The 22,830-nt window shown below is 36.1% G+C and overlaps 3 protein-coding genes across 3 annotated transcripts; 2 read left to right on the top strand and 1 right to left on the bottom strand.

Moving 5' to 3' along the window:
- Nucleotides 1–10,072: 10,072 nt before the first annotated feature.
- LOC113295109 (K(+) efflux antiporter 4-like) lies at nucleotides 10,073–17,789 on the top strand. Its single transcript, XM_026543461.1, has 20 exons — nucleotides 10,073–10,508; nucleotides 11,306–11,349; nucleotides 12,034–12,089; nucleotides 12,232–12,307; nucleotides 12,443–12,504; nucleotides 12,607–12,682; nucleotides 12,799–12,873; nucleotides 13,281–13,352; nucleotides 13,454–13,537; nucleotides 14,136–14,204; nucleotides 14,729–14,806; nucleotides 15,008–15,096; nucleotides 15,206–15,302; nucleotides 15,440–15,493; nucleotides 15,723–15,818; nucleotides 16,079–16,267; nucleotides 16,364–16,441; nucleotides 16,550–16,594; nucleotides 16,972–17,064; nucleotides 17,177–17,789. The coding sequence occupies exons 1-20, from the start codon at nucleotides 10,211–10,213 to the stop codon at nucleotides 17,255–17,257; spliced, it is 1,812 nt and encodes a 603-aa protein (XP_026399246.1). The 5' UTR covers nucleotides 10,073–10,210; the 3' UTR covers nucleotides 17,258–17,789.
- Nucleotides 17,790–18,445: 656 nt separating this feature from the next.
- Nucleotides 18,446–19,783, bottom strand: LOC113300490 (photosynthetic NDH subunit of subcomplex B 4, chloroplastic-like). Its single transcript, XM_026549692.1, has 6 exons — nucleotides 19,620–19,783; nucleotides 19,488–19,541; nucleotides 19,221–19,386; nucleotides 19,096–19,151; nucleotides 18,925–18,996; nucleotides 18,446–18,690 (listed from the first exon to the last, which is right to left on the bottom strand). The coding sequence occupies exons 1-6, from the start codon at nucleotides 19,704–19,706 to the stop codon at nucleotides 18,577–18,579; spliced, it is 549 nt and encodes a 182-aa protein (XP_026405477.1). The 5' UTR covers nucleotides 19,707–19,783; the 3' UTR covers nucleotides 18,446–18,576.
- Nucleotides 19,784–21,255: 1,472 nt separating this feature from the next.
- Nucleotides 21,256–22,211, top strand: LOC113300489 (photosynthetic NDH subunit of lumenal location 2, chloroplastic-like). Its single transcript, XM_026549691.1, has 2 exons — nucleotides 21,256–21,761; nucleotides 21,882–22,211. The coding sequence occupies exons 1-2, from the start codon at nucleotides 21,291–21,293 to the stop codon at nucleotides 21,978–21,980; spliced, it is 570 nt and encodes a 189-aa protein (XP_026405476.1). The 5' UTR covers nucleotides 21,256–21,290; the 3' UTR covers nucleotides 21,981–22,211.
- The last annotated feature ends 619 nt before the right edge of the window (nucleotides 22,212–22,830 follow it).

Raw genomic sequence — 22,830 nt, 5'->3', positions numbered from 1 at the left:
AAAGAGGGGAAGGAAATGAAATGACGAAAAAGAGATGGCGGAAGACGAAACCACCAAAGAGAACCTAGCACCAGCAGCAATGCATATACATCAACTATACAAAACTTCGGAAGAAAATAGCCGGAACAGTGAGGGAGTCCACATACTGCTGTGGATGGATGAATCATGAGAAGACAAAAAAGAAAAGAAATTAAAATTAGAAGGAAAAACAAATCTTCATAAGGCAAAAGCACAACTTCATCTGGATTGTTACTTTCCGAAGAAGAATCACAAGCTTACGAGGAACAAGACCCGAAAGAAACAAAAAATAAAACCAGTTTGTTGGAAATAATAAACCAAGATTATATTTGAAAGTCGAAGACTCGAGGTTATCTTGTCGATACTTTGGTTTTTGGTTCTAGAGAGTTCTAGAAGAGTTCTATTTAGAGTTTGATTTATGTTAAGAAAGTGTCTTTGTTTATAATTTTATCTTTGTTAGGAAAGTGCTTTGAGTGGTCGTCAAGTTTGTTAAACTGTAAATAGGCTGTTGAGCCATGAAAATTTGTAAACCGAACTGATTATCAATGTAGACGATTATTGCTTCCGTGTTTGTGTTTTCCTCTCTCTTGTCTCGGTCCAACATAGTTCCACGTCAATACAAATATGGACCCAGCATGCTAAACTTTGGTATCTCGGGTACAAGTTAAGAAGGACACTCATATTCAACGACCAACGAAGAAGAGGACCTATTGTAAACATCAAGACAAGTGACCTCGGATATTGACAAGAACCAAATGTCTCGAGATGGATAAACAAATGGCTTGAGAAGCAGAAACGTCCATGCACAACCTTAACATTTAGTCACTGAGAACCAATGGAAAATCCAACTCTTACCAGAAATGGGCCGAGAAGAGTCAACTCGATACACCGGATTCGGGTAAGCCTCATCTCTTCTTCTTAATCTCCTCCTATTACCCCTTTCAAGGGTACGCTGAATCTTCGAAAAGACATAAGACAGCCAACAGACGCAAAGTCTTATTCTACATCATTAATTCGAGAAGGATTGAAACCTGACTAACGACACCAAGACTAAGTTCATACAAAAGATGCACATAACATCGGTTGTAACTTAGATCTAAGAAGGGTGTCAAATCCTAGAGGCTTCTTATTCTACATCATTCACTTCGAGAAGAATTGAAACCTGATCAAACACACCAAGACCAAGCTCATACAAAAGATGTATCGGTTGTGACTTGAATCTAAGAAGGGTGTCAAAGCCTAGAGGCTACATCTCAAAACAAGAGGAATTATATATCCGATATCATAACAATGAAATCGAATCCATGCAAAAAGATGCATATGACATCGAGTATGGTTCCATTCATGAAAGATGGATCTCAAAACAAAAGATTAATCTCCAAAGCTACAAACTATGATTCACCCCAATACTTGTGGGTCTCAAGACCTCGCAAATATAAGCATAAAAAGCGAACTAGGCACGCGAGGCCAGTTCAATTCGAGATTGAGCTAAAAAGCACATCTCGAATGATACCAATGGAATAAAGAAAAAGAATAGCAGAATCCAGCCTCCATAGCGCGCCCCTCGTCACTATTTAACCATAAGAACATGCCACAGCATGCATAGTGCCATCAAAATGGCCAAATACCACCGGAAGCATGAACAACAGCCGAGAAAGGTACAAAATCTCCGGAGCAAGGCGATCACGGGTCCATCACGATAAGGGGCTAAAACGCAACAAGTCTTTGATTGACAAAGCCGTGGTATTTTGGAGGGTCAATCGATTGCATAAGACAAGTTGCTGAGTCCGAAATAAAAAGAGAGGGGAAGAAATAAGGAGGTTGATTATCTTTGTCACATAGGTTACTTTATGTTTGAATTTTTTTTTGACAAATGGTTGTATCTATGGATCCGTTTATACCTTTGTTACGCTTGTTACAGTAACTATGCAAAAACCCATGAGAAATGGTTGGATCTTCTGGTCCTAACAACTCTGTTATTAGTAGACTTGTTATTTGGTTTGGATCTGTTTCTTTTAGTCCAAACAATGCCATTTAAACTTGTTCTGTCACTATGGAATTGGTCAGGAATGGTTAGATTTAATCTTCATAATCTGTTTTTGTTTTATGCTGTTAAGTGTCTAGAAAACCTATGATGTCTGGTTGATTATTTTGAATCAGTTGAAAACTCTATGATATGTGTTGTAACCTTCCCGATTTGGAATCGTGGTATTATCAATGTTAATGAATGAGGTTTACCTTTTTTTCGAAAAAAAAAAGAAAATCTTCGTAAAGTATACCTCTATATAAGAATAAACTTCATAAAAGAATAATTTTGTACGGTCTCAATGATATTCTGAAACAGAGATTTTCCCGTATACCATCCAAAGTCCAAAAGCTCACTTTAGTGGTTCCAACGTAGTTTTGTTTTAAATTAATTAACAAATCCAATAATGCTTCACGGTTTCACCTACTATGAGGACAAAGTTTGAATCAAATCACATCCGATCTCAGATACTAGCTACACTGTTAATTGGTGCACCGTTTTATTGGAGAGAATATCAAAATTTCGTATAAACTAGAATCGCTTTGCCATATATAAGATTTGATACCCTCTCCAGTTACGCACTCCCTATTAGCAAACATGTTCATAAAATCTAAAACATGAGATCCATTGATTTGTAATATTCATGGTCTAATTCAAATCAAACCCCAACCAAATTTGTAATATCCCGTCTTATAAGAACAAGTGCTCAACATTTAGAGTAGATCATGGAATTATAAATTTAATGGTGGAAGAAACCCATCTTCCAATTTTGTTGTAAAACGCCAAATTTTGATATTCTCTCCAATAAAACGGTCTTGAAATTACCACTCATTCTAAACTTTACATCTGTCTTGAAATCTTTACATCGGACGTTCATAGTTAGTGTTAATTTAAACATCGTTTTGTGGCAGTCTAAATATTGTTTTGTAAGAGCAAGTTTTATGATGGAATCCAACCTATTACAAGCTTGGAAGAAGTGAGGATATCAAGTTTAATGGATTCCAAGTTGGTTTCATCCACACTTTTTCCAAGCCATGTTCCATGATTTTGTGAAATGGTGTCTGAATCCAAAAAAATGCTAATCTGACTAGCGTTCAATGTTATTCTGAATAGTGAAAGTCAAGTGCAGAAAAGTCATTTTTTAATCTCAACCATACAAATATTTTTGTCAAATACCATCGATCAAGTTTCTATAATTTCATCATAAGACTTGAGCTTCCATGAACAATTCCAAATAATGAACTGGAACAGAAGATGAAATTCTTCCACTATAAAATTTGATCTAACAAATTGATCGGTAATTCAATTTGCCTCTTCTATTTGGGTTTGTTCTGTAAGCATGTGAGGGAGCATGTGAAGATTAAACTTGTCCGAGTTAAAACTCAGGATACAAATCGATTAGTGAGTTGATTACAATTTTCGCTCCCCTCGGATCCTTTTTCAGTCTCCCTTTAACAAAAGTCTTACTTTTTTGTTCCTCAAACTCGAGCCACTAGTGCATCAAGGTACAATCGGGCAAAGAAGCTCATATAAAATCACTATTTATCCGTTATGTAAGCTCTTTATCCAGGCTTAACACCCGACTATATTCAACAATCATGTTATCAACGACATGAGTACGAAACTCCACACCACCAAATTATTTATCGATTTTTTTACCTTTCTTTTTTCTTAGTTGATCTGTTTACTTCCAAAAGTATTATCTCGATTTCAAAGCCTGGCTAGCATTTGTGTTCAATCGCATCGAAATCCACCACTAAGAACGAAGTTTTTACGGGCACAATCGTGCCCTTCAAAAATACGCATTTAAAAGCCTGTGGATCCTCGACAATCCGAACCATCCTTAATGTAATTTTGGTTTGGAGACTGCTTCTCAGATTTTGTTCCTCTTTCATGTTGTTGAAGATTCCTCATATACTGATCCACTCGGAATCGATAACCATATAGGTATGGCATACCCTAATGTAGTAGATTTTTAATTAATTAGTGAAATTCATGCTTCAGAAAAAAAAAAATTTGTAGCCTAGTTAGCGATTCATTAAATGATTCACGAACTTTTGTGAATCGGTCGTTCCCGATTCAGATGGCCGTCTGATTGTAACTCCAACTAGGTTCGTGAATTATGAACTTACCGACTTACCGAATACATTTGAACCTCTTCCATACAACTCCTTATATTGGCTACAAGCCACCTAGCCAATGCATTTTTCTTGCTAATAATATTTGTATTTTAAGTTTATACTGTATTTAATAAACAAATTAAACCTCCCCTATCCAATTTCTTAATAGTTAATCATTTAATACATGCCGAACTTCGAACCCTGAATCCATATCAGTAAAATGAACATATATGTATGTTGTTCCGTATTACTGCCGTATCACGAACCGTTGATCAGATTTTTAACTGAACTATATCTTTACAAATCCAAATAATACCCGTATATTTGTCGTTTCGTACCTATGTTGGATTCGGAATTGCTAACTAGGATATGTAGGCTCACGAGGCCGGTGCATCTCTAAATCAAGACTCCTTCAATTTGTTTGTAAATATTTCCTTCTTCGTACTAACAAACACACCTTTTCCATTTTTTTCTAACCTCAAATGTGAGTGTTACTACGCACTACCACTCTCTCTCTGTCCTCTTATTTCAACACGAACGTAACCGTTTCTCTCTTTCTCTGAAATCTGTCACTTTTCTAACCTACACCATAATTGTGCGTATCATACGCACTCTCCTCTGCAATAAGGGATTCGTCTTCTTCTTCTCCGTTAAAGCTTCTTCTTGTTGTTCTTTTGTGTTCTAGTAAGTATTCTGTACCTTTCTTTTTCATTTTGTAAGTAGAATTGAAATCAGAATAAGTTCTTTCTGAGTTTTCCCATAAAATTTGCTGGAGATTCTTTTATTTCAGTTGTTATTTTGTGTACTATGTTCTTATTATGTGTTTATTGTAAAAATAAATCTCATTGTTGTCTTATGCTTAAGTTTTCATTCTCTTTATTTTGTTTATCCCACATTTTCTTTCCTATGCTATCTCGCCGTTGATTTACTGCGCAAATGGCTCGTTCATTGGTCATCCGCTAAAATAAAAAAATCAAAAAAAAAAAAAAAACTCGAAATTTCCAAGTCTCCCAAAATACCACCTCTTGGGGAGAGATTTCTACCCTGCCTAATTTCCTAACAAAGTCCCACCAAATCTCTGAAAACAACAAATCAATGACTTTCAATTTTCCTTCCAATAACATGGGTGTTGGAGTGACCCTTATGAAATCCTAATCCAATAACATGGAGTTTAAGATAATTTAAATGGCTATAATTACTTAAAATCGTTTAGAGGCTAAAGTGGGATTCTAGGGCTTCTGAAAGTGAGTTACGAGAGGTTGAGTACGAATAATATTTGTCTAAACCACGCAAAGTAGCCGTTCAAAGGCTGCTTCAGTCACATGAGAGGTTAGAGCTAGTCTTAGGGAAGGAAGCAGATGAAGAGAGATCAGATAATTCTAGAGTTTGATGAAGAATTTTTTTGAGAGTTTATTAGAAATTTGGGATATCTTGGAGAAATAGAGGACCTATTTATATTTGAATTCTCTAATCTCATGTCGGTGAAGATAATGATTGCTTGTTGTGCAGAGCACTTCTCCCGCCTCTTCAGGGATAGATATAGATAAAGTAAATTGGGTTTATCTCATTATTCCACCGCCTTTAATCTCTTTTGCGGTGAGAAATAGACCGGTTATTTCTCACACGTGTCGTAGACCGTAAACCAAAATCCTAATTGTTATCCCCCTATTTGTGTGAAGCTGAGTCAGATTTTGTGATAATGTGTTGAGAAAGAGAAATATTCTCTTTAGCCGAGTTTTCCGAGATAGAGAGATATTCTATGATTTTTGAGAATGACTAGGATGAGTCACGTGAAAAGGCATGAAAAGCCTCCGGAACCGTTTGCAGAGTGTGAGAGGAGCTAAGGTTGAGGTTCCTCTCTCCAGACCGGTCATGACATATGTCATGTGGAGACTGTATTATTGATTATGGGTCCCTTTTTTGAGCATGCATATATCAAGAGAGCTTATCCATGTGTTTGGATAGACATGGATAAGCTTATTCATGCTCAATTTACTAGCCGTGAGTGTGTCTGAGAGGCTGAGAAATAGGCCTGAGCCCTAAGTAAGGCGGGTGCCTAAGTTTCATGTGTGTATAAAACTCTTCATACGAGATAACTTAGTTCGGATGAGGCCACCTGAGATTTGGCCGACGCAACTGAGGCCGTCAGATATTTGGTGGATGGCTCTGATGCCATCAGACATTTGGCGAACGGGTTTGAGGCCATCAGAGATTTCTCCTACGAGTTTGAGGCCGTTAGAGATTTAGCCGACCGGTTTGAGGCCATTTGATATTTAGTCGACGGATTTGAGACCGTCTGATATTTAGCTTACGGGTTTTAGACCGTCTGAGATTTAGCTGATGGGTTTGAGACCGTATGATATTTACCCAACAGGATGGAGTCTGTTCAAGACTTGACCAACACAATGGAATCTCTTCGATGTCAGATGGGAAATGTTTGGGAGAGAAAAGAAGGCTTGCACGCCTAATAATGTCTCTACGAGACTTCTTCCCACTTATCTTTGACCAGCGTATCTTGTAGAGATGTGTTAGGAATCAAGAAATGGTGTTGACCCGCCTGACACAAGTATCTTTCGACCTTTTCTATTATCTTATCTCATTTTAATCTGGTTCGGAGTAAAATATAATTCTTAATAGACAAATCATTACTAAACTTTTATATCCCTGATTGGCAACAAATATACATTAATTTCCTGGTAATAACTGGGAGGGAGTTTTGTTATAGGGAGGAAGAAAATGTCTTACGGAAGGAAAAACCAATTTATCCAATAGTTTACACTAGTTAATCCAATAAAAGCTTTCTCCTATAAGATGTTTTTTTCCTCCTTATAACAAATCTCTGTACCTAGCATGTAAAGAATGTTGTGGCTATGTGATTGTATGATCAGATAGATAGATGAAACACATGACTACCCATTTTCCGCGAAGAGAGAGTAATTACCTATTTCCTTCTAGCTTTGTGTATCCAAACATGCAATCAGTCAATAGATTAACCTTAATACTCCGGCATCATTTGACCTCAAAACCAGGAAATCGACTTGAGTGACATGTTTGGTGGTACAGAGCGAGATGTGGCATCCTGGTCAACACTAAGATTATGAGTACGGACCAAAGAATTCCAACATTAAAACAACTATAACCATTTTTCGATGTAAATCAAAGAGACTGCTCTACGTATCAGATACTCCATTTAAAGTTTTCCCTTTTAATTAATTACGAAAAGGGTAAGGAATACCTTTTGGATACTCTAAGAAGGAATACTTCCTATAATGCAATTGGAGCATATATAATTTTATTATACGAGGGAAATAAGAGCGTATATAACTTTAAGAGAAACAAGATTGTATCTTGACGTGCTAAGGATTTAGTGTTTGTTCGTAGTAATCTTCGTCTCCTTTTGCGAGAAAATAAAAGTTATACGAAAGGAGAAAGTAGAATGTGGGATATCAGAGGACATGAATTTGATGCACTAGACGGTGTGGGAGTACTTGAAGTTTCAAATCTTTTACTTGACGAGCCAGCAATAGAAGCAATACTCTTTGATGAAGACAATATTGACGAGTGATGGGCGAACAATTTGTTATATAGCTTTTATTTGTTTAATATTCCACATACTCCCTCCGTCCCCTATATATAGGCGGAATTGTAAAAAATTGTAGTCCCATTAGATATGTGGACTTTCAATTCTAAGATGGATTTTTCCATATATTACCCTTATTTATCACAGGTAGTTACAACTATAATTAAGTTTTGTTTCTAATATTGGAAATTGTCCAAAGGATAAAACATGAAAGAGGATGGAAATGTAGGAAATCAATAAAATTTATTATTCTAAGAGAAATTCACTTTTCTGCCTATATATCGGGGACGGAGGGAGTATTATTTAAGAATTTTTTTATTTTATTTGATTTATGCTAAAATGAGTTATTATTAAATTAAATATTTTTAATAAATACAACGTATCCCTATCCTTATTTTTTGAAAATTGACGAATTCCCATACCAATATCTCTATACCCGTGCTTCATAGGTATACTTATCTTTAAAATAAAGATTTTTTATTTAATTTTGAATCGAGAAAGACGATGTTGTTGATTAAATCCTAGAATGAGTAAGCAAGATACAACAGTCCAACGATTCACTGAACAGAGGAGGAGTAATAAGCTCAACCAACTCTTACCCAATTGATACAAGAATGAAAACACATGGCAACGTCTATCGAAGAGCAATCTTTCAATGCAAAATACTTATGTTAAGATTTTAGCGTATACAGTTTACTCCAACATCGTAAGAATATTTACTGACCAGCCATACACGAGTGTACTTCAACTTTTTGCATACTCAAATCTCGATCAGACTCAAGTATATATCCCCATTTTGCATCAAATTTTCACTCAAACTCTGTGGTAGCATGTAGAATGTATTATAGCCTTCGTTATTGTATGAGACAGATGAAACACATGAGGACTAGCTTAGAAGAGAGTAACTTCTCGTTGGTTTTGTGAATCTTACCACTTGCAGCTCATTTTTACCTGAAATTAAAAACCAAGAAAATCTTGCAGTTTCGACATGTAACGTGTTTGCCGGTATTGAATGAGATGTGGCACCTCATCCGTTGCAAAATGTCACCTATTGCGTAAGGTTTTTCAGGTCCAGGTTGCATGGACCTTTAAGTTTGATATTGCCTTTCCTTTCCTCACAAGAAGGCTACACTTCTCCTAACGCACGTAAACAATCTAATTACTGATTTTCAGATTGCCTCTCCATTGAATATAGATTTAACTTTTTTTCTAATGCAAAATAAAGTGATGCAACCGTGTAAGTAAAGATTGTGACTCATCTATATACGCGTCTAAAAATAGCCAAACACAGACCACAAACAAACACTACATTATTAATAGCCACCAAAAACAAATTGATTAATCAGTCATTATCATCATCGCATTGATTATGACATCCCCCAGAGTCCAAAATCTGTTGGACCAAATGGGCTCTCACTGACTCAAGTGGGTCTAACAAAATCTCATTTAAATTTATTAGATGAACCAATAAATCTTCGCCTACTATGGGATCCGATCCATATGATTTACCATTATGTGTGTTTCAAAATAATTGATTAGATTTTTTTGCGGAAAACATACGTGTTTAGAGCAACTGCAGTGGTGCGATCAAAACCAAAGATCAAAGATCAAAAAAAAGACCAAATTTTGGGTTTAGTCCGTGTTGTGACGCAACGGTACATGATTAAAATTTCGTCAGGCGGACTGTTATGGCTGCGCCCCATTTTACACTTTCATCATGCGGACCTTAAAAGTCCGCCCCATTTATTTATTTTTTGTAACTTTCATCAGGCGGACTTTAAAAGTCCGCCCCATTTTTTTCCGTAACTTTCCTCATTCTTTTTTTTTTTATTTAATTTGAATTTTCATCGGGCGTAATTTAAATCTCCGTCCGTTAATAAGCGTACTTTAAATTTACGCCCAGCAACAAGCGTACTTTAAATTTACGCCCGACTATATTAGAATTTGGGATTTGGTCGCGACCATATTTGGTCTGGAATTTGATCTTTGGTTGGGATTTGATCTTTACTCCGTCCCACTGTGTTACGATGTCATCCCAAATTTTGGTTATATACTCGCCCACTGTGGATGCTCTTAGTGAATGAGAAGTTTTAGAAGTCAAAAAGTCAAAAATCAGTTTGGATTTCAAATTTCAAATTAATTTTTAAAAAACGAAAAGTTAATTTTATGTGAAATAAAATAATTTTCTTTCTAACTTTTACTTTTAAAGAACCGGAAATCATTATAAACATATTTATATCCAAACACGAGACTCCCCCAATTTGTTTGTAAACATTTCCTCCTTCCGTACAAACAACAAATGCCCCTTTTCCACTTTTTTTTTTCTAACCTCAACCGTGAGTGTTTACTACGCACCACTCACTCTCTCTCCTCTTATTTCCACAGAACCCAACCGTTTCTCTGTTACTCTCTTCTCTCTAACCTACACCCCCAACTCTGCGTATCCTACGCCCTCTCTCCTCTGCAATGAGGGATTCTTCTTCTGCTCTGGCTTCTTCATTAAATATTCTTCTTCTTTTATTCGTATTTCTTCTGTGTTTTTTGAGTAACTCAGTTTCGTTTCTTGAAGAGGCTGAGTTAGATCGGTTTGCAGAAACGATTTTTCCTCATGCTAATAGTGATGAGATAATTAATAATATTAGTGTAAATAATGTTGTTGATGATGATGAGAAGAAGAAGAATGTTACTAAAGAAGATAGTATTGCGGATATACTTGATCGTGCTTTATCTAATGAATTCCCTGATAATGAATCCACCACTGGAGGTTCGTTCTTCTTATCTCAGATCTCAAATTTTAGTTTCCCTCACTGAACGCACACTAGTTAATTTCTGTTAGAGAGTTAGACTGAGAAATTGTTTGGTGAAATTTTAATGCATTTTCATAGAAATGATGATTTTACTGAATTTGTTTGTGGATTTAATTAGGTTTTTGAAATTGGACGAGGAATTTAATATAGTTGAACTTTTTTATTGTTTATTACTGGGAAGATATAGTGGATAATTTATACACGATCAGTATTTGTTGCGTGTGTTAATTGGATGCGATTTTGAAATTTTAGTATTTGCATTGGCGAATTGTGATTTAGGTTTCGGTAAGTTGTGCATCAGTAGGTGTAGTGTGCCTATTGGATGTGATTTTGAAATTATATTTGCAATGGTGAATGGAGTTTGGTTTCTGTTAGTATTGTGGAACTGTTAGTATTGATGGTATTGAAAATTCTAGTACTTTAGAACTTGGATCATTATGATTGAGAGATTTTCAAATGAGCTAGTTTTTTCAATGTAGTTGTTAATCACTGTTAGTTATACACCAGTAGCTGTTGGTGCTATTTGGATTGTGGATTTTGTGATGTTTGAAATGTAATTTGCATTGGTGAATTGATTTGTAACACGGTTGAATTACTAATGATTTTTTTTTTTTGGTCTTCTAGATAACTTTTATTGTTGTTATGATTCTTAGATTCTTTTTTAGTTCTCCTAATGAAAGGAGTTTGGTTGTATTGTAGTTTCTCTATGATGCTAATTTTACGCTGTTCTTGTTTTTTCTTTTTTTTTTTGTAGAAACTGATGCCGGGAGCTTCAATAACAGTGTTGCTGACCAAAATGTCGGTTATCTTGCATTTTTTTGATAAAGCTATTTATGATCTGTGTGTGCATACAGATTAGTATAGAGAGCATTATTTGAGTTGATTGTGTTCCATGATTTAGCTCTCTCCTCAGCCCTTACCTTGTGTGTAAACATCAGATGAAATATGCCATCCATTAATCATTATAACTTAATTCTGGAATTGAATTTTAGATATAGAAATCTAACTAGCGTATAAAATTTTCTGAAGGATGTGGTTCCTGTAAAAATCAGTGTTGTCTTTTGGAAGATAGTTATGATTGTTAAGTGTTAGAGTGGAGGTAGTCTTGATTTATGTTTCCTTGACAGATCTCCTAAACGGTTTTAAATGTTGAAGGTATTCTAATATGAGCTAGAATTACTGACACTCATAAAAACAACTTGTCAATGGAGGTACAGAAAAAGGATGCCATGTATTCTGTTTCTTTATATATCATAAACTGATGTTTAGATACCGAAATTTCTCAAGTTATAGATTGAGTTCCATTTGTTGGCCTGCTGAATGGTAAACTGTACCTTTCAATACCGCAACTGGAATTGCCATGTTTTTATGGTTAAATATATGACATGTATGTGTATATGTATTTCATTTTTGCATGCTTTAGTTGTACATCGGACTGTGTGTCTTTGCTGTATTCACTTTCTTTTTGTTATTGTTCAACAGGCTGTTTTGGAAACTGTAGCAAGAGTGAAACCTAAGAAAAATGAGACTAAAGAGAAGTATGTGCATCTATCATGCAAATAAGTATATACCAGCAGTTGTTTTCAAGTAGAATTTGTTTTTGTTAGTACTAAAATCTGGTCTAATTTGTTTAAGATCTTCGTATAATTGGACTAAGATATTCTTTCGTACTAATGTTAGGTCGTTTCATATTCACGATATCCTCAATTTGGATGAGAATCGAGCAGAAGAGACTCCAACGTTAATAGATGATAAGGTTTGTTCTCCTTGTTGATGGGAATCATTTTAAGATGTAATTAGTGATTTTCAATAGCTTAGTTTTGAAATAATTTGGATAGGTACCAACTTCATCAATCAGATCCTGATATATGTGTTGAAATTGTAATTTCAGAATAATGTCTTTATTATATCTAGTACGAAATCAAAATACCCTGTGCTACAATTGGATTTGAGGTAATTTTACTGAAGTGTAAAATGTTATTATGTTTGTAGCACATAGCCAAGTAACTGTTTGCTGAATGCTCTACCAACTATTTCAAATTGCTTCGCTTTCAGATTGATATCAGATCTTGTCGTTGTCATTGTGTCTGCAACTTGTGGAGGAATTGCATTTGCTTGTGCTGGACAGCCGGTGGGAACATTATGATGCACAAAAGTTTGTTCGTGATGTTTATTGTTTTGTAGCTTTAATTTGGATGTAACCATGTTATTTCTTAGACGATCCTGCAACTCCTGAAAATGTGGCAGGTTATCACGGGGTATCTGCTAGCAGGATCTCTTGTAGGACCTGGAGGTTTGAACTTTATTAGCGAAATTGTGCAAGTAAGTCACCTTCCTAGTATTTCAGCTGATAAAAGCATGATGTTTGAAGTTTTTTATTCTATTTCCTTGAAATCAGTTATATCCAGTTTTGCTGAATCACAGAATTATATTTTGGAAGTTCTAACATTACAGTAAAATATTGAGATGAAAATGTATCCCTCTTTCTGGTAATCTGCCCTGTATGAAATTGATTTTTTTTTGGTAATAATGATTAACTAAAAACTAGTACATACTAGTTCCTTCTTTTATTTTTCTCCACCCGGTGTATAGCTATGGGCCAACAACCAGAATGTTATGGCACAATTTGACTTTCTTAAGCATTCACTATCTTTGTGGTATGAAGTTCAATTTAGCAGATGTTGTCAAATGTTACTATCCGTTTTCTTATTGAGAGTCTGTGCTTGTAGGTCGAGACAGTTGCTCAATTCGGTGTAATTTTCCTTCTTTTCGCGTTGGGACTAGAGTTCTCTGCGGCAAAGGTTGGCTTATGCTGTAACAAATGCATTACGCTTGTTTGATATTTGCATCTATAATTTTATTCATGGATTTTTGACGAGATGTCTTCTCTTAATATTTGCAGCTTCGAGTTGTTCGAGCTGTTGCTGTGCTTGGAGGTTTACTCCAAATTTTCTTATTTATGTCCTTAGCCGGCATAACAGCCTCGGTATGTTTATAAGTTCGGAAACATATCAGATGAGATAATTATCATAATATATCAGCTAGATTGTTTGAAATTCTTGTCAGTGCGTTATCCCTTTTCCTGTAACACTAACTGTTTGGTTTAAAATTTCATCTGAAAACATATTAGATGAGATAATTATCATAGTATATTGATTATACGTTTTGACCGACAGCTTGATTTCGATTTTGTCGTTATCTTGATATGTAGAAGAAGCTTGTGTACTACCAGACTCCTCATTTTTTCTCTTTTCATTCATTGTCATTGGGCATTTGGTGTTACAGCTTTTTCAAGTTTAAAATGCTATTAGATAGATGTAATGTTTGGTCCTTCATCCTTATGTTGTTGGCCACTAATTGATATCTGCCAAATTTCTGTCGCGTAGCTTTGTTGTATATTCTCAATGGCTGTGCTTTGCATGGTTGTATAGTTTTCTGTCTATTTTCTAAGTTGCAAAAATATAATTGTTATAAATATAAAAATAATGCTAGTCTGTCAAAAATATGGCTTAGAAATCCTAAATGAATCTGACACACATACTATCCTTCTCAGATGTCTTATTGTTGTTTTCATATCTCCTCAGCTATGCGGTGGCAGATCTTCAGAGGGGGTATTCGTTGGTGTTTTGTTGTCAATGTCATCAACAGCTGTGGTAAGTCTCGGATACTTCTTTAAGATGATGAGTTTACATTCTGAGCTAACTTAGTCATAACTTTGATTCACATATTCTCCGTCGATAAAGTGTTAAGAGAGAGTTTATTACCCACTAATTTGTTTTCATTCATTTTGGCTGTCTTTTTTGTGTAGCTTGTTTGTCGTTTCCTATTGCACTCTTAAATAACTTCTGCTTCAGTTTATAACATGATGGCTTAGCAGTTAGCACTTGAGCTTTGTGATCTTGGTCCCTGAGTTATTTTTGATGAATTCAAAATTGAGATTCACCATATAAATGGAACTTCATAGTGGTGCTGATGAAACCAAAATCAAATATTCTTCCTAGTCAACTGTCCATTGAACTATGTATGTTGTTTGTTTTGCCGATCAGTATCAGTATCCTCTGATGTGCTTTTTACATGTCCAAATTCTGAGAACCTGTGCTAGCTTGAATCATAGGTTTTGTTTCATTTTCTCTGCATTATGCTGTAAAATTTCTCACTCTCCTTTCTTTATCCTCAGGTTTTGAAGTTTTTGATGGAAAGAAATAGTATCAATGCTCTTCATGGCCAAGTTACTGTTGGAACCCTTATTCTTCAGGTATTTTCATACTTCTAATTACCTCTTATGATGAACTTCATCTTAGAAATTCATCTGTTTCCGTTCTACTTTACATATAGCATCTTTGGCCAAGTTACTTGTGTTTTCACTTGGCAAGTTCTGCATTTCTTGCGAATGCTGGACTTTGCATCCCAGTTATTATTATTTTTTTATTTTTTTAATTAACATCTTAATTTCTAGGATTGTGCTGTCGGTTTACTGTTTGCGCTGCTTCCAGTGCTCGGTGGTACTTCTGGGGTCCTTCAAGGAGTTATCTCCATGACTAAGTCGTAAGTGAACACCCTTCCACCGCTGAAGAGTGTGCCTATGATATTTGTATTGTGCATGTTGAACAATATTTTCATGTGCATGATTGTTCATCTTTGTTCTTTCAACCAGGTTGGTGACCTTGCTTACGTTTTTAGCCATTTTGTCAATATTATCTCGTACATGTGTGCCTTGGTTTCTTAAGCTGATGATAAGCTTGTCATCACAGGTATGAGTTGTGCATTCAACGTTTTAGATATCCTGATTTTAAATTTGTTAACTGTCTTTTGAAGTTAATCACTCCCCACCTTAGGTGTCAGTTACTCTATTTACGCTGCTTCCTAACGGCAGCTTCTTTATGTTCAGACCAACGAGCTTTATCAATTGGCTGCGGTCGCATTTTGTCTGCTTGTAGCTTGGGTTTGTTCCATTCTCCCGCATTCTTTCAATCAATTTTTGCACCCACTATAAGTTTTACATTTAGGAAGGGCCATCTGAAATCAAATTCCATTCACAAGCTCGCAAACGTTCTTGGTAGCTTGTCAAGTACCTCCGAAGCATGTTTGACAGCTTGTTTACGTAAGGTCTGAGGTCATTTAATCATGTGATTGCCTTTGAAGTCTAATCTGGACTATTATGCTGGTTTCAGTGCAGCGATAAGTTGGGGCTAAGTCTTGAACTTGGTTCATTTGCTGCTGGTGTTATGATTTCAACAACTGATCTTGCACAGCATACACTTGAACAAGTAAGATAAACTTGTTTTCTTAGTCAGAAGTTTTTTAGCTTATATGCTTCCTTTCTTCCGTCATGTGAGAGTTGCTCTTGTACTCTTTTCTTGTTATTATTTAGTTGTAAGATTTCTCTCCTACTTGAGTATGTTAGTTGTAAGATTTCTCTTCTAATTGGAATGTTACTTGCATTAGTTGTGTTTACGTTTTTGGAAGATCTATTTGAATGTGTTAAGTGTCATGAAATGTTGTCTCATCATCTTTATATTTTTGGCAGGTTGAACCAATTCGAAACTTCTTTGCTGCTCTTTTCCTTGCTAGCATAGGAATGCTTATCCATGTTCATTTCCTCTGGAATCATGTTGATATTTTACTAGCTTCAGTTATACTAGTCATCATTATTAAAACTGTCGTGACCACCCTAGTCATTAAAGGTTTTGGCTACAGTAACAAGACTTCACTACTGGTAAGCTATTTCTCCATTGCTTTTGTCCACCCTCACTTATGAGCTGTTTTTGTGTTCTTGTTACTCAAGACTTCAATTCTTCGTTCCCATGCGTAGGTTGGGATGTCTCTGGCGCAGATTGGAGAATTTGCTTTTGTTCTTCTCAGTCGCGCTTCAAACATTCATTTGGTCGAGGTATTTGTTGCCTCATGGTCGTTGATTCTTAGATTAGTTAGAAAGAAGTCTGAGGTTGAAGTTACGCAATTCGGCTGGAACCTAACTTTGATTCTTGTAATTTTCCAGGGCAAGCTATATTTGCTCCTTCTAGGAACAACAGCTCTTAGTTTGGTAAGTCTATATTCTTCTCATGCACAATTCTACTAACCATCGTCAAATGAACAGCCAGGAGCTTATGCCATTTACATAATAAGGATCAAAGCAGATTTTAGCTGTTTCCCCCAATTTTAGTTCTAGTTCCCTAGCTAGACCAAGTTAACTGATACTGATAGGAATCAGCTGACAAATTCTGATTCTGTTTTCCTCATTGGATCTGACATGATTGAGACTTGAGAGGTGACCAGAACCAATAATCCAAGTTCTGGTTCTACCTCGAGTATTTAAAGGTTCTGTACCGAGGCATCAGTGCCTGTAAGATCTGATGCTCCAGGTCCTCTTTAGATCTAATACTCCAGGTTGAAACTGATCGTCTGAGATTTAATACTCAGGTAACAACTCCCTTGCTTTTCAAGTTGATTCCTGCTGTTGTACATCTAGGAGTGCTGCTGCGGTGGTTCTCTCCTGATATCACTCAAAACGATGTAAGTCTTCCTTACCAATCCGAATAGCCTGTACTCCATAATCTTGGTATTACAGTCCAATTTTAAAGAGCTATTGTTAATTCATGTTTTTTCTGGTTCTTTTCTTTCTCAGATTGGGTATAAAAGCGATATCCTTCGAAATGACAGTGCTAAGAGAATTACATTAATGGTCCATAGCGCTCACGACTCGTGAATAAAAAAACACGAACAAGAAATGATGCTTATGATGGACTTCATCATACGGCTTCGTAATACACTCTAAAAGGCTGCGCAAAAACCGAGAGGGAGGTTATATTTGAGTCGGCCTTTTTTACAGAACTCGAGAACTTCTCTAATCTCATCTCTCTCTGTTGCATATAAAATTCATGAATGGGACACAAGAAATACAGGAAACGCTCAAACTTAAGACAAAAAGAACAAGTGAGAGCTTATAGATGAAAGAAGGCTTGTGATGATGGGATCTAACCCGAAGCACCAAATCTCTCTGAGGTGAAGTCATCATACTAATTTTCTGCTTAACCAATTTTGTGTAAATTAGATTCTAGCGTGTAATGTAATTCTTTTATTTTATGTTGTTGTAGTTTGTTTTCTAAACTGACGCAGTTGTGAAAGTCATACAGAATATTTAGGTCATTTGAAGATCAAGCTGTAAATCTATTTCTTCACTTAACGTCTCAAAATGACACATTGACACTGACAAATAATGAATACCACATTTACCTTTACCATCTAGCGTTGAGACACTTGTGCCTGGGTGCCTTTTGTTTCAGTCCACACTACTACTGCCCTCCCGTGAAACGTTCTTCTAGACAGGTTTTCAGTAGCTTTTGTCCATGCAGAAAAACTCAGTCGAGCCCAAGATATAGCCTGGATCAGCATTCCTTCTTCTGTTGCCTATCATTCTCAATTCGTTCCGTGGCTTGGAAAATAAAATTTTCTCTTTTTTTCATGCACCTCTGTACTGTGTTTATGATTTAACAACGGAAAATGGGTCATTTGTCCAAATATTTTTAAATCACGGTTTAAATGGACGAGTAAAAAATAGTTTGGGTGAAATGGCAAAAATAAAAAATAATAAGGATGAAACTGGTTTCATCTTAGCTTAAATTTAAAAAATAGCAAGGATGAAAATGAATACATTCTGTGTAAATTAAAAATAAGAAAAAATATTTGAAAATGGGCACGATGAAACTGGTTACATCCTGCCTATTTTTACATTTTTGTCCATTTAAACAGTATCAAAATCTAACTATCCATTTCACCCAAAAATTGTTGATTTTGGTCTTTTTAACCAATTTTGTGATTTAACAATGTCTAAAACTTGTTAACAATCTATAGACAATTTGTTTCATAATTTTTTATGATTTAGCAATGTCTATAAATTCTGTTACTAGTCTTGTACCCTAGTGAAATATAAATATAGAAGTGATATGAGTACGGAAAAGATTTTGTAAGTTGAGCAATTACAGTTTAATTGACATTAAAGTATGTATAGTCTTCTTCCAAGTTTTCTTAATTCTTGCCAGCTTCTTCCAATTCTCTTAACCCACCAACCTTCTGCTCGATCTCTTCGATCAACTCTTCACGCCACAATGCTGCTCTTGACGATTCTTCAATGTCTTCTTGCTGCACAAATATAACCCCACAGTCTAAATTTCAACAGTAAACTGAACTTCATTGGTCACCGTAATCCAAAATTTATAGATTTATACGTGTATAATTCAAGTTAAACTCAATTTCCAAAAGAAGTACTTATAGTGATGCAAACTTAGATTACTCTCACAGATTGTGCATTGCTGCAGTTACATGTACTCCAAAACAATTTTGAAACATACAACAAAAATAGCCATCAGCACTAACCTTTTCGTAGACCCAATGTCCGGTACCATCTCCACCATCTCCCCTATAATGTTCCGAATCATAATATGGATCCTAATTGGAAATCACAAAAAACATATCCATGTTTATCGTATCGTATTAGTTGATGACTTGAGGAAACAAATGACTAGTATATTAAGAGGTGTGGATTACTTTCATGGCTCCAAAGAAACAACATCCCCAACAAGTGAACATGATGTAGGCTGTATCTGCAAGAACAGATGAGTCAGACGCCGGCATGTGGAGGTAGTAGACTGAAAAAGAATATTACTACTTACAAACATTCTTGATAGTTGCATCATTAAGGTGAAAAACAGATTTGTGGGTTATCATGTCTCTTTGTCCTTCCATATGTTCAACTAATACTGCCATTATTGGCCAGCAATCTGGAAAAGCATTCACTTTACATAGAGATCCTCTTTTAGAGCTGCTCATTTTCATTCCCTACACATGTTATGTCCAAATTTAACAATATTCAGTAGCTACTTAATGTAGATATGTAGATTAATCCATTTTATAAGCTAAAGTTTTGTTGAACTTATTACCTGATTAGAAGAGATTTTGCTGATCAGCCTAGAGTTTAATCCGATATTGCAGTGCTGCCAAAAACCAAGAGGGCAATTCAATTATATTAGCATAATAAAAAAACATTGCCCATAAATTGTTACTCATTTTACCGATTTGGAAAATGGGCTCTTTTCCACTGTTTGGAAAGAAGAAGGTATTGTGGTCATGTTGTTGAATCCAAGTACATGTTCAGCCATTTTTGTGAATGCAAGATCAAAGAAAAAGAAGACGAAGAAAACAGCTGTTAATGTTTGAATGCGTTTTATTGTTTACTACATCGTGCAGATAAGATAAGAGGACAGTTGTGGTCTTCACATACTACAGTAATTTCAAATGGAAGAAATATCAAAGTAAATTACGGTTCATTTCATGGTCCCTTTTGTCATATCATGCATGCTGTCCACATGTGTAGAAACTCTGACAATCTGTTGTATATATTGTGTGCATTGTCTTGGGAAAATGTGTGCCTCTCGGTACCTGCAGGTAGATGATAAGGGCAGGAATTGACAACTTGTGATGTGCTTTCAAAAATGCTTTAGAGGCTCCGGATTTTTACCCCATCCCTTATACCCACTATGTCTCAAGTTTGTATTGGTACATTTTTAAAACGGAACCCCATATTTTTCCAGGCGGGGCAGGGTGAGAAAGAAATCAATTGTAGATGCGGGTGATACATACTGGTGTAAAACGTTGGGCTATATAAGTGGGGGCTCCCTAGCACTTCCGATGTGCTTTGGGTATTTGCTGTGCACTCCTGCATCACAAACCTAATTATTTCTTTTTGCTGCTGTGCACTTAAATGGAGAAGTTGTTTGTTACAGCAAATGCAAAAACCTAGCTGGTGGCAATGCACCAGATAGTTAGTACAAACGGTAACGGCTCCAACGATTTCGGATCTTATCATTATGATCAAATTATATCTTGTCTTGTTTTCACTTGCTCAGTCATTGTGTGTCTAAGAACACAGCTCAGTGGTATCTCATCAACTCCGGTAAGGAGGAAGTCAGGGTCCAATTCCCACCGTAAAGATTTGTAATAGATTAATTGTATAATAGGTTTGGCGGTGTTGGGTCTGACAGTAGAGCTAGTCTAACTGGTTGGATTTGGGTAGGAGTCTTGGTCCAGCTTTCGCGCATCAAAATAGAAAAAAAATAAAAAAAATTATCATTATGATCGAATTATATCTAGTCTTGTTTCCACTTGCTTAGTCATTTTAGATACACTACATGCCCCCACAATCATCTCCTCTCCCATGACGTGGCTTCTATCTAAACCGTTCATCTAGGAATGATGAATCCGTTAAAGGACGCAATGGGTCAAAAACCATGGACCAGTGGCGGATCCAATGTATAACAAGGGTGTGCAGTTGCGACTCCTCGTCATTGGGCTTCCGAGCCTAATTTCCAAGCTCAAAATTTCCTACAAGCCTAGTTCTGCTTTCTTGCTACCCCTAATAGAATTTTGCTTTCCTTTAGTCTAGATTCTAGCTCGGCCGCTACCCATACCTTTGCAATATATCATGGAAGAAAAAGTCCGTGGGAAAATTGTTAAGGGCATGTAGCATTTTGGTATCCAAGGGAGAGGTTGTGTGCATCAAGTGATGAAGTCCAGTACTCCACTGCAGCTGTACAATTACACATGATATATCTTTTTAAGTGGATAACATTTTCCACGTGGCAAAATGCTAGGTTATCTTGGGTTGGCTAGAATTTGTGTATTATATTTCTTCAAATTTCTTCCCAGCGTTTTATCAACAAATTTTTTTTGAGTTCTATCCAACCATGGCTAGTTTGGCTAAATCCATGGTTGTTTGCTACACGCAGAAATCCCACGCAAATCAATCGACACCCATTCCCCGATTAATAACCAACAAACAAAGCTCGAATGGAAGACGGAAGCTAATCTCAACCATCTTATCAACTTCACTGGCAATTGGAGTTGGTGGAGGATTACAAGTGACGCCTATGGCCTTAGCTGAAGCTTGGGGTACGAGGTCATTTATCAAGGAAAGGTTTTTCGAACCGGGACTTTCTCCGGAAGATGCAGTGGCAAGAATTAGACAAACTGCTGAGGGTTTACATAGTATAAGAGAAATGCTTGATACTATGTCATGGAGGTATGTTATCTTTTACATTAGACTCAAACAGGCTTATCTTTCTCAAGATCTTAAGAATGCTATGACGACTTTGCCGGAGAGTAGTCGAAAGGCATACGTGAACAAGGCAAATGAATTGGTGGATAACATGGCTGAGGTGCGTTTCTTATTTTGAACTTGTGTTATTATCACTTTGCTCTAACCAACTGATAAGCTGATGGGACATAGAGACCAAGGATATTAATTTTATTTTACATTTATTTTTTGTGTTGTGCAGTTTGATACCTACGTTCGAACACCGAAAGTGTATGAATCCTACCTTTACTACGAGAAGACAATGAGATCACTAGATGATCTCGTAGAACTGCTAGCCTAGGCGCATTTACCCAAGAAGATCACAAACGGATTAATTGGTTATTCTTTGTCTGTTGAATTCAATCTCATTATTGATTTACTCTGTTGAAAACTTTAAATATATAGGGACTATCCGAAGAAATTCAGTTTGTTTTCGTGTAAATATAATATGTTAACAAGAAAAACCAAATAGCCACTGCTTGTATAATTTTCTGAAGTTTTGAATAATTATAAGTGCGTGTATGTATAAATCTGCTGATTTTTTTTTTATTGGGATAGAAAGGATATCCAGGAAATTCTACCAGAGGTAGATTAAAAGAAACAAAAAATTAAATAAAAACAGAAAACAAAGTACATAAAAATAGAATTCCAGTTGTTCAAAACTGAATCCGAAAAGTTCACATGTACTTGGTGTCCTGCTACTGCTGCCCACGCTAAAACTGCAGTCTTTGCATCTAGAATTAGATCGTCATCTGTTTTACAGAGATATTGTTCCTCAAATCTTCTACAGTTTCTTTCTTTCCAAATGGTATTGACAATAGCCGCTGGTATTAAACCCCAAATGTAGTTACCTGAATGCGACAAGTGGCTATGATGCCAACAATCTGCTAATGTTTTCGTGGAACCAGGTAAAACCCAAACCCATCTTGTATTTGGGAAAAGACTCGGCCAAATCTTGTATCCAATCTTGCAATGTAAGAATAGATGGTCTTGTGACTCAAGACCAATTCCACACAAACACACAAGAATTATGAAGATTCATACCTTTGTGTTGCAATATGTCGATTGTGTTCAGTTTACCATGTATCAAACTCCACATTAAGATGTTAATCTTCCGCGGTATTGTAGGTTTCCATATGAACAGGTGGGGG

Source organism: Papaver somniferum, chromosome 7 (genome assembly GCF_003573695.1).
Source record: "Papaver somniferum cultivar HN1 chromosome 7, ASM357369v1, whole genome shotgun sequence".
NCBI classification, from domain to species: domain Eukaryota; kingdom Viridiplantae; phylum Streptophyta; class Magnoliopsida; order Ranunculales; family Papaveraceae; genus Papaver; species Papaver somniferum.
This window is presented reverse-complemented; position numbering and strand designations above follow the sequence as displayed.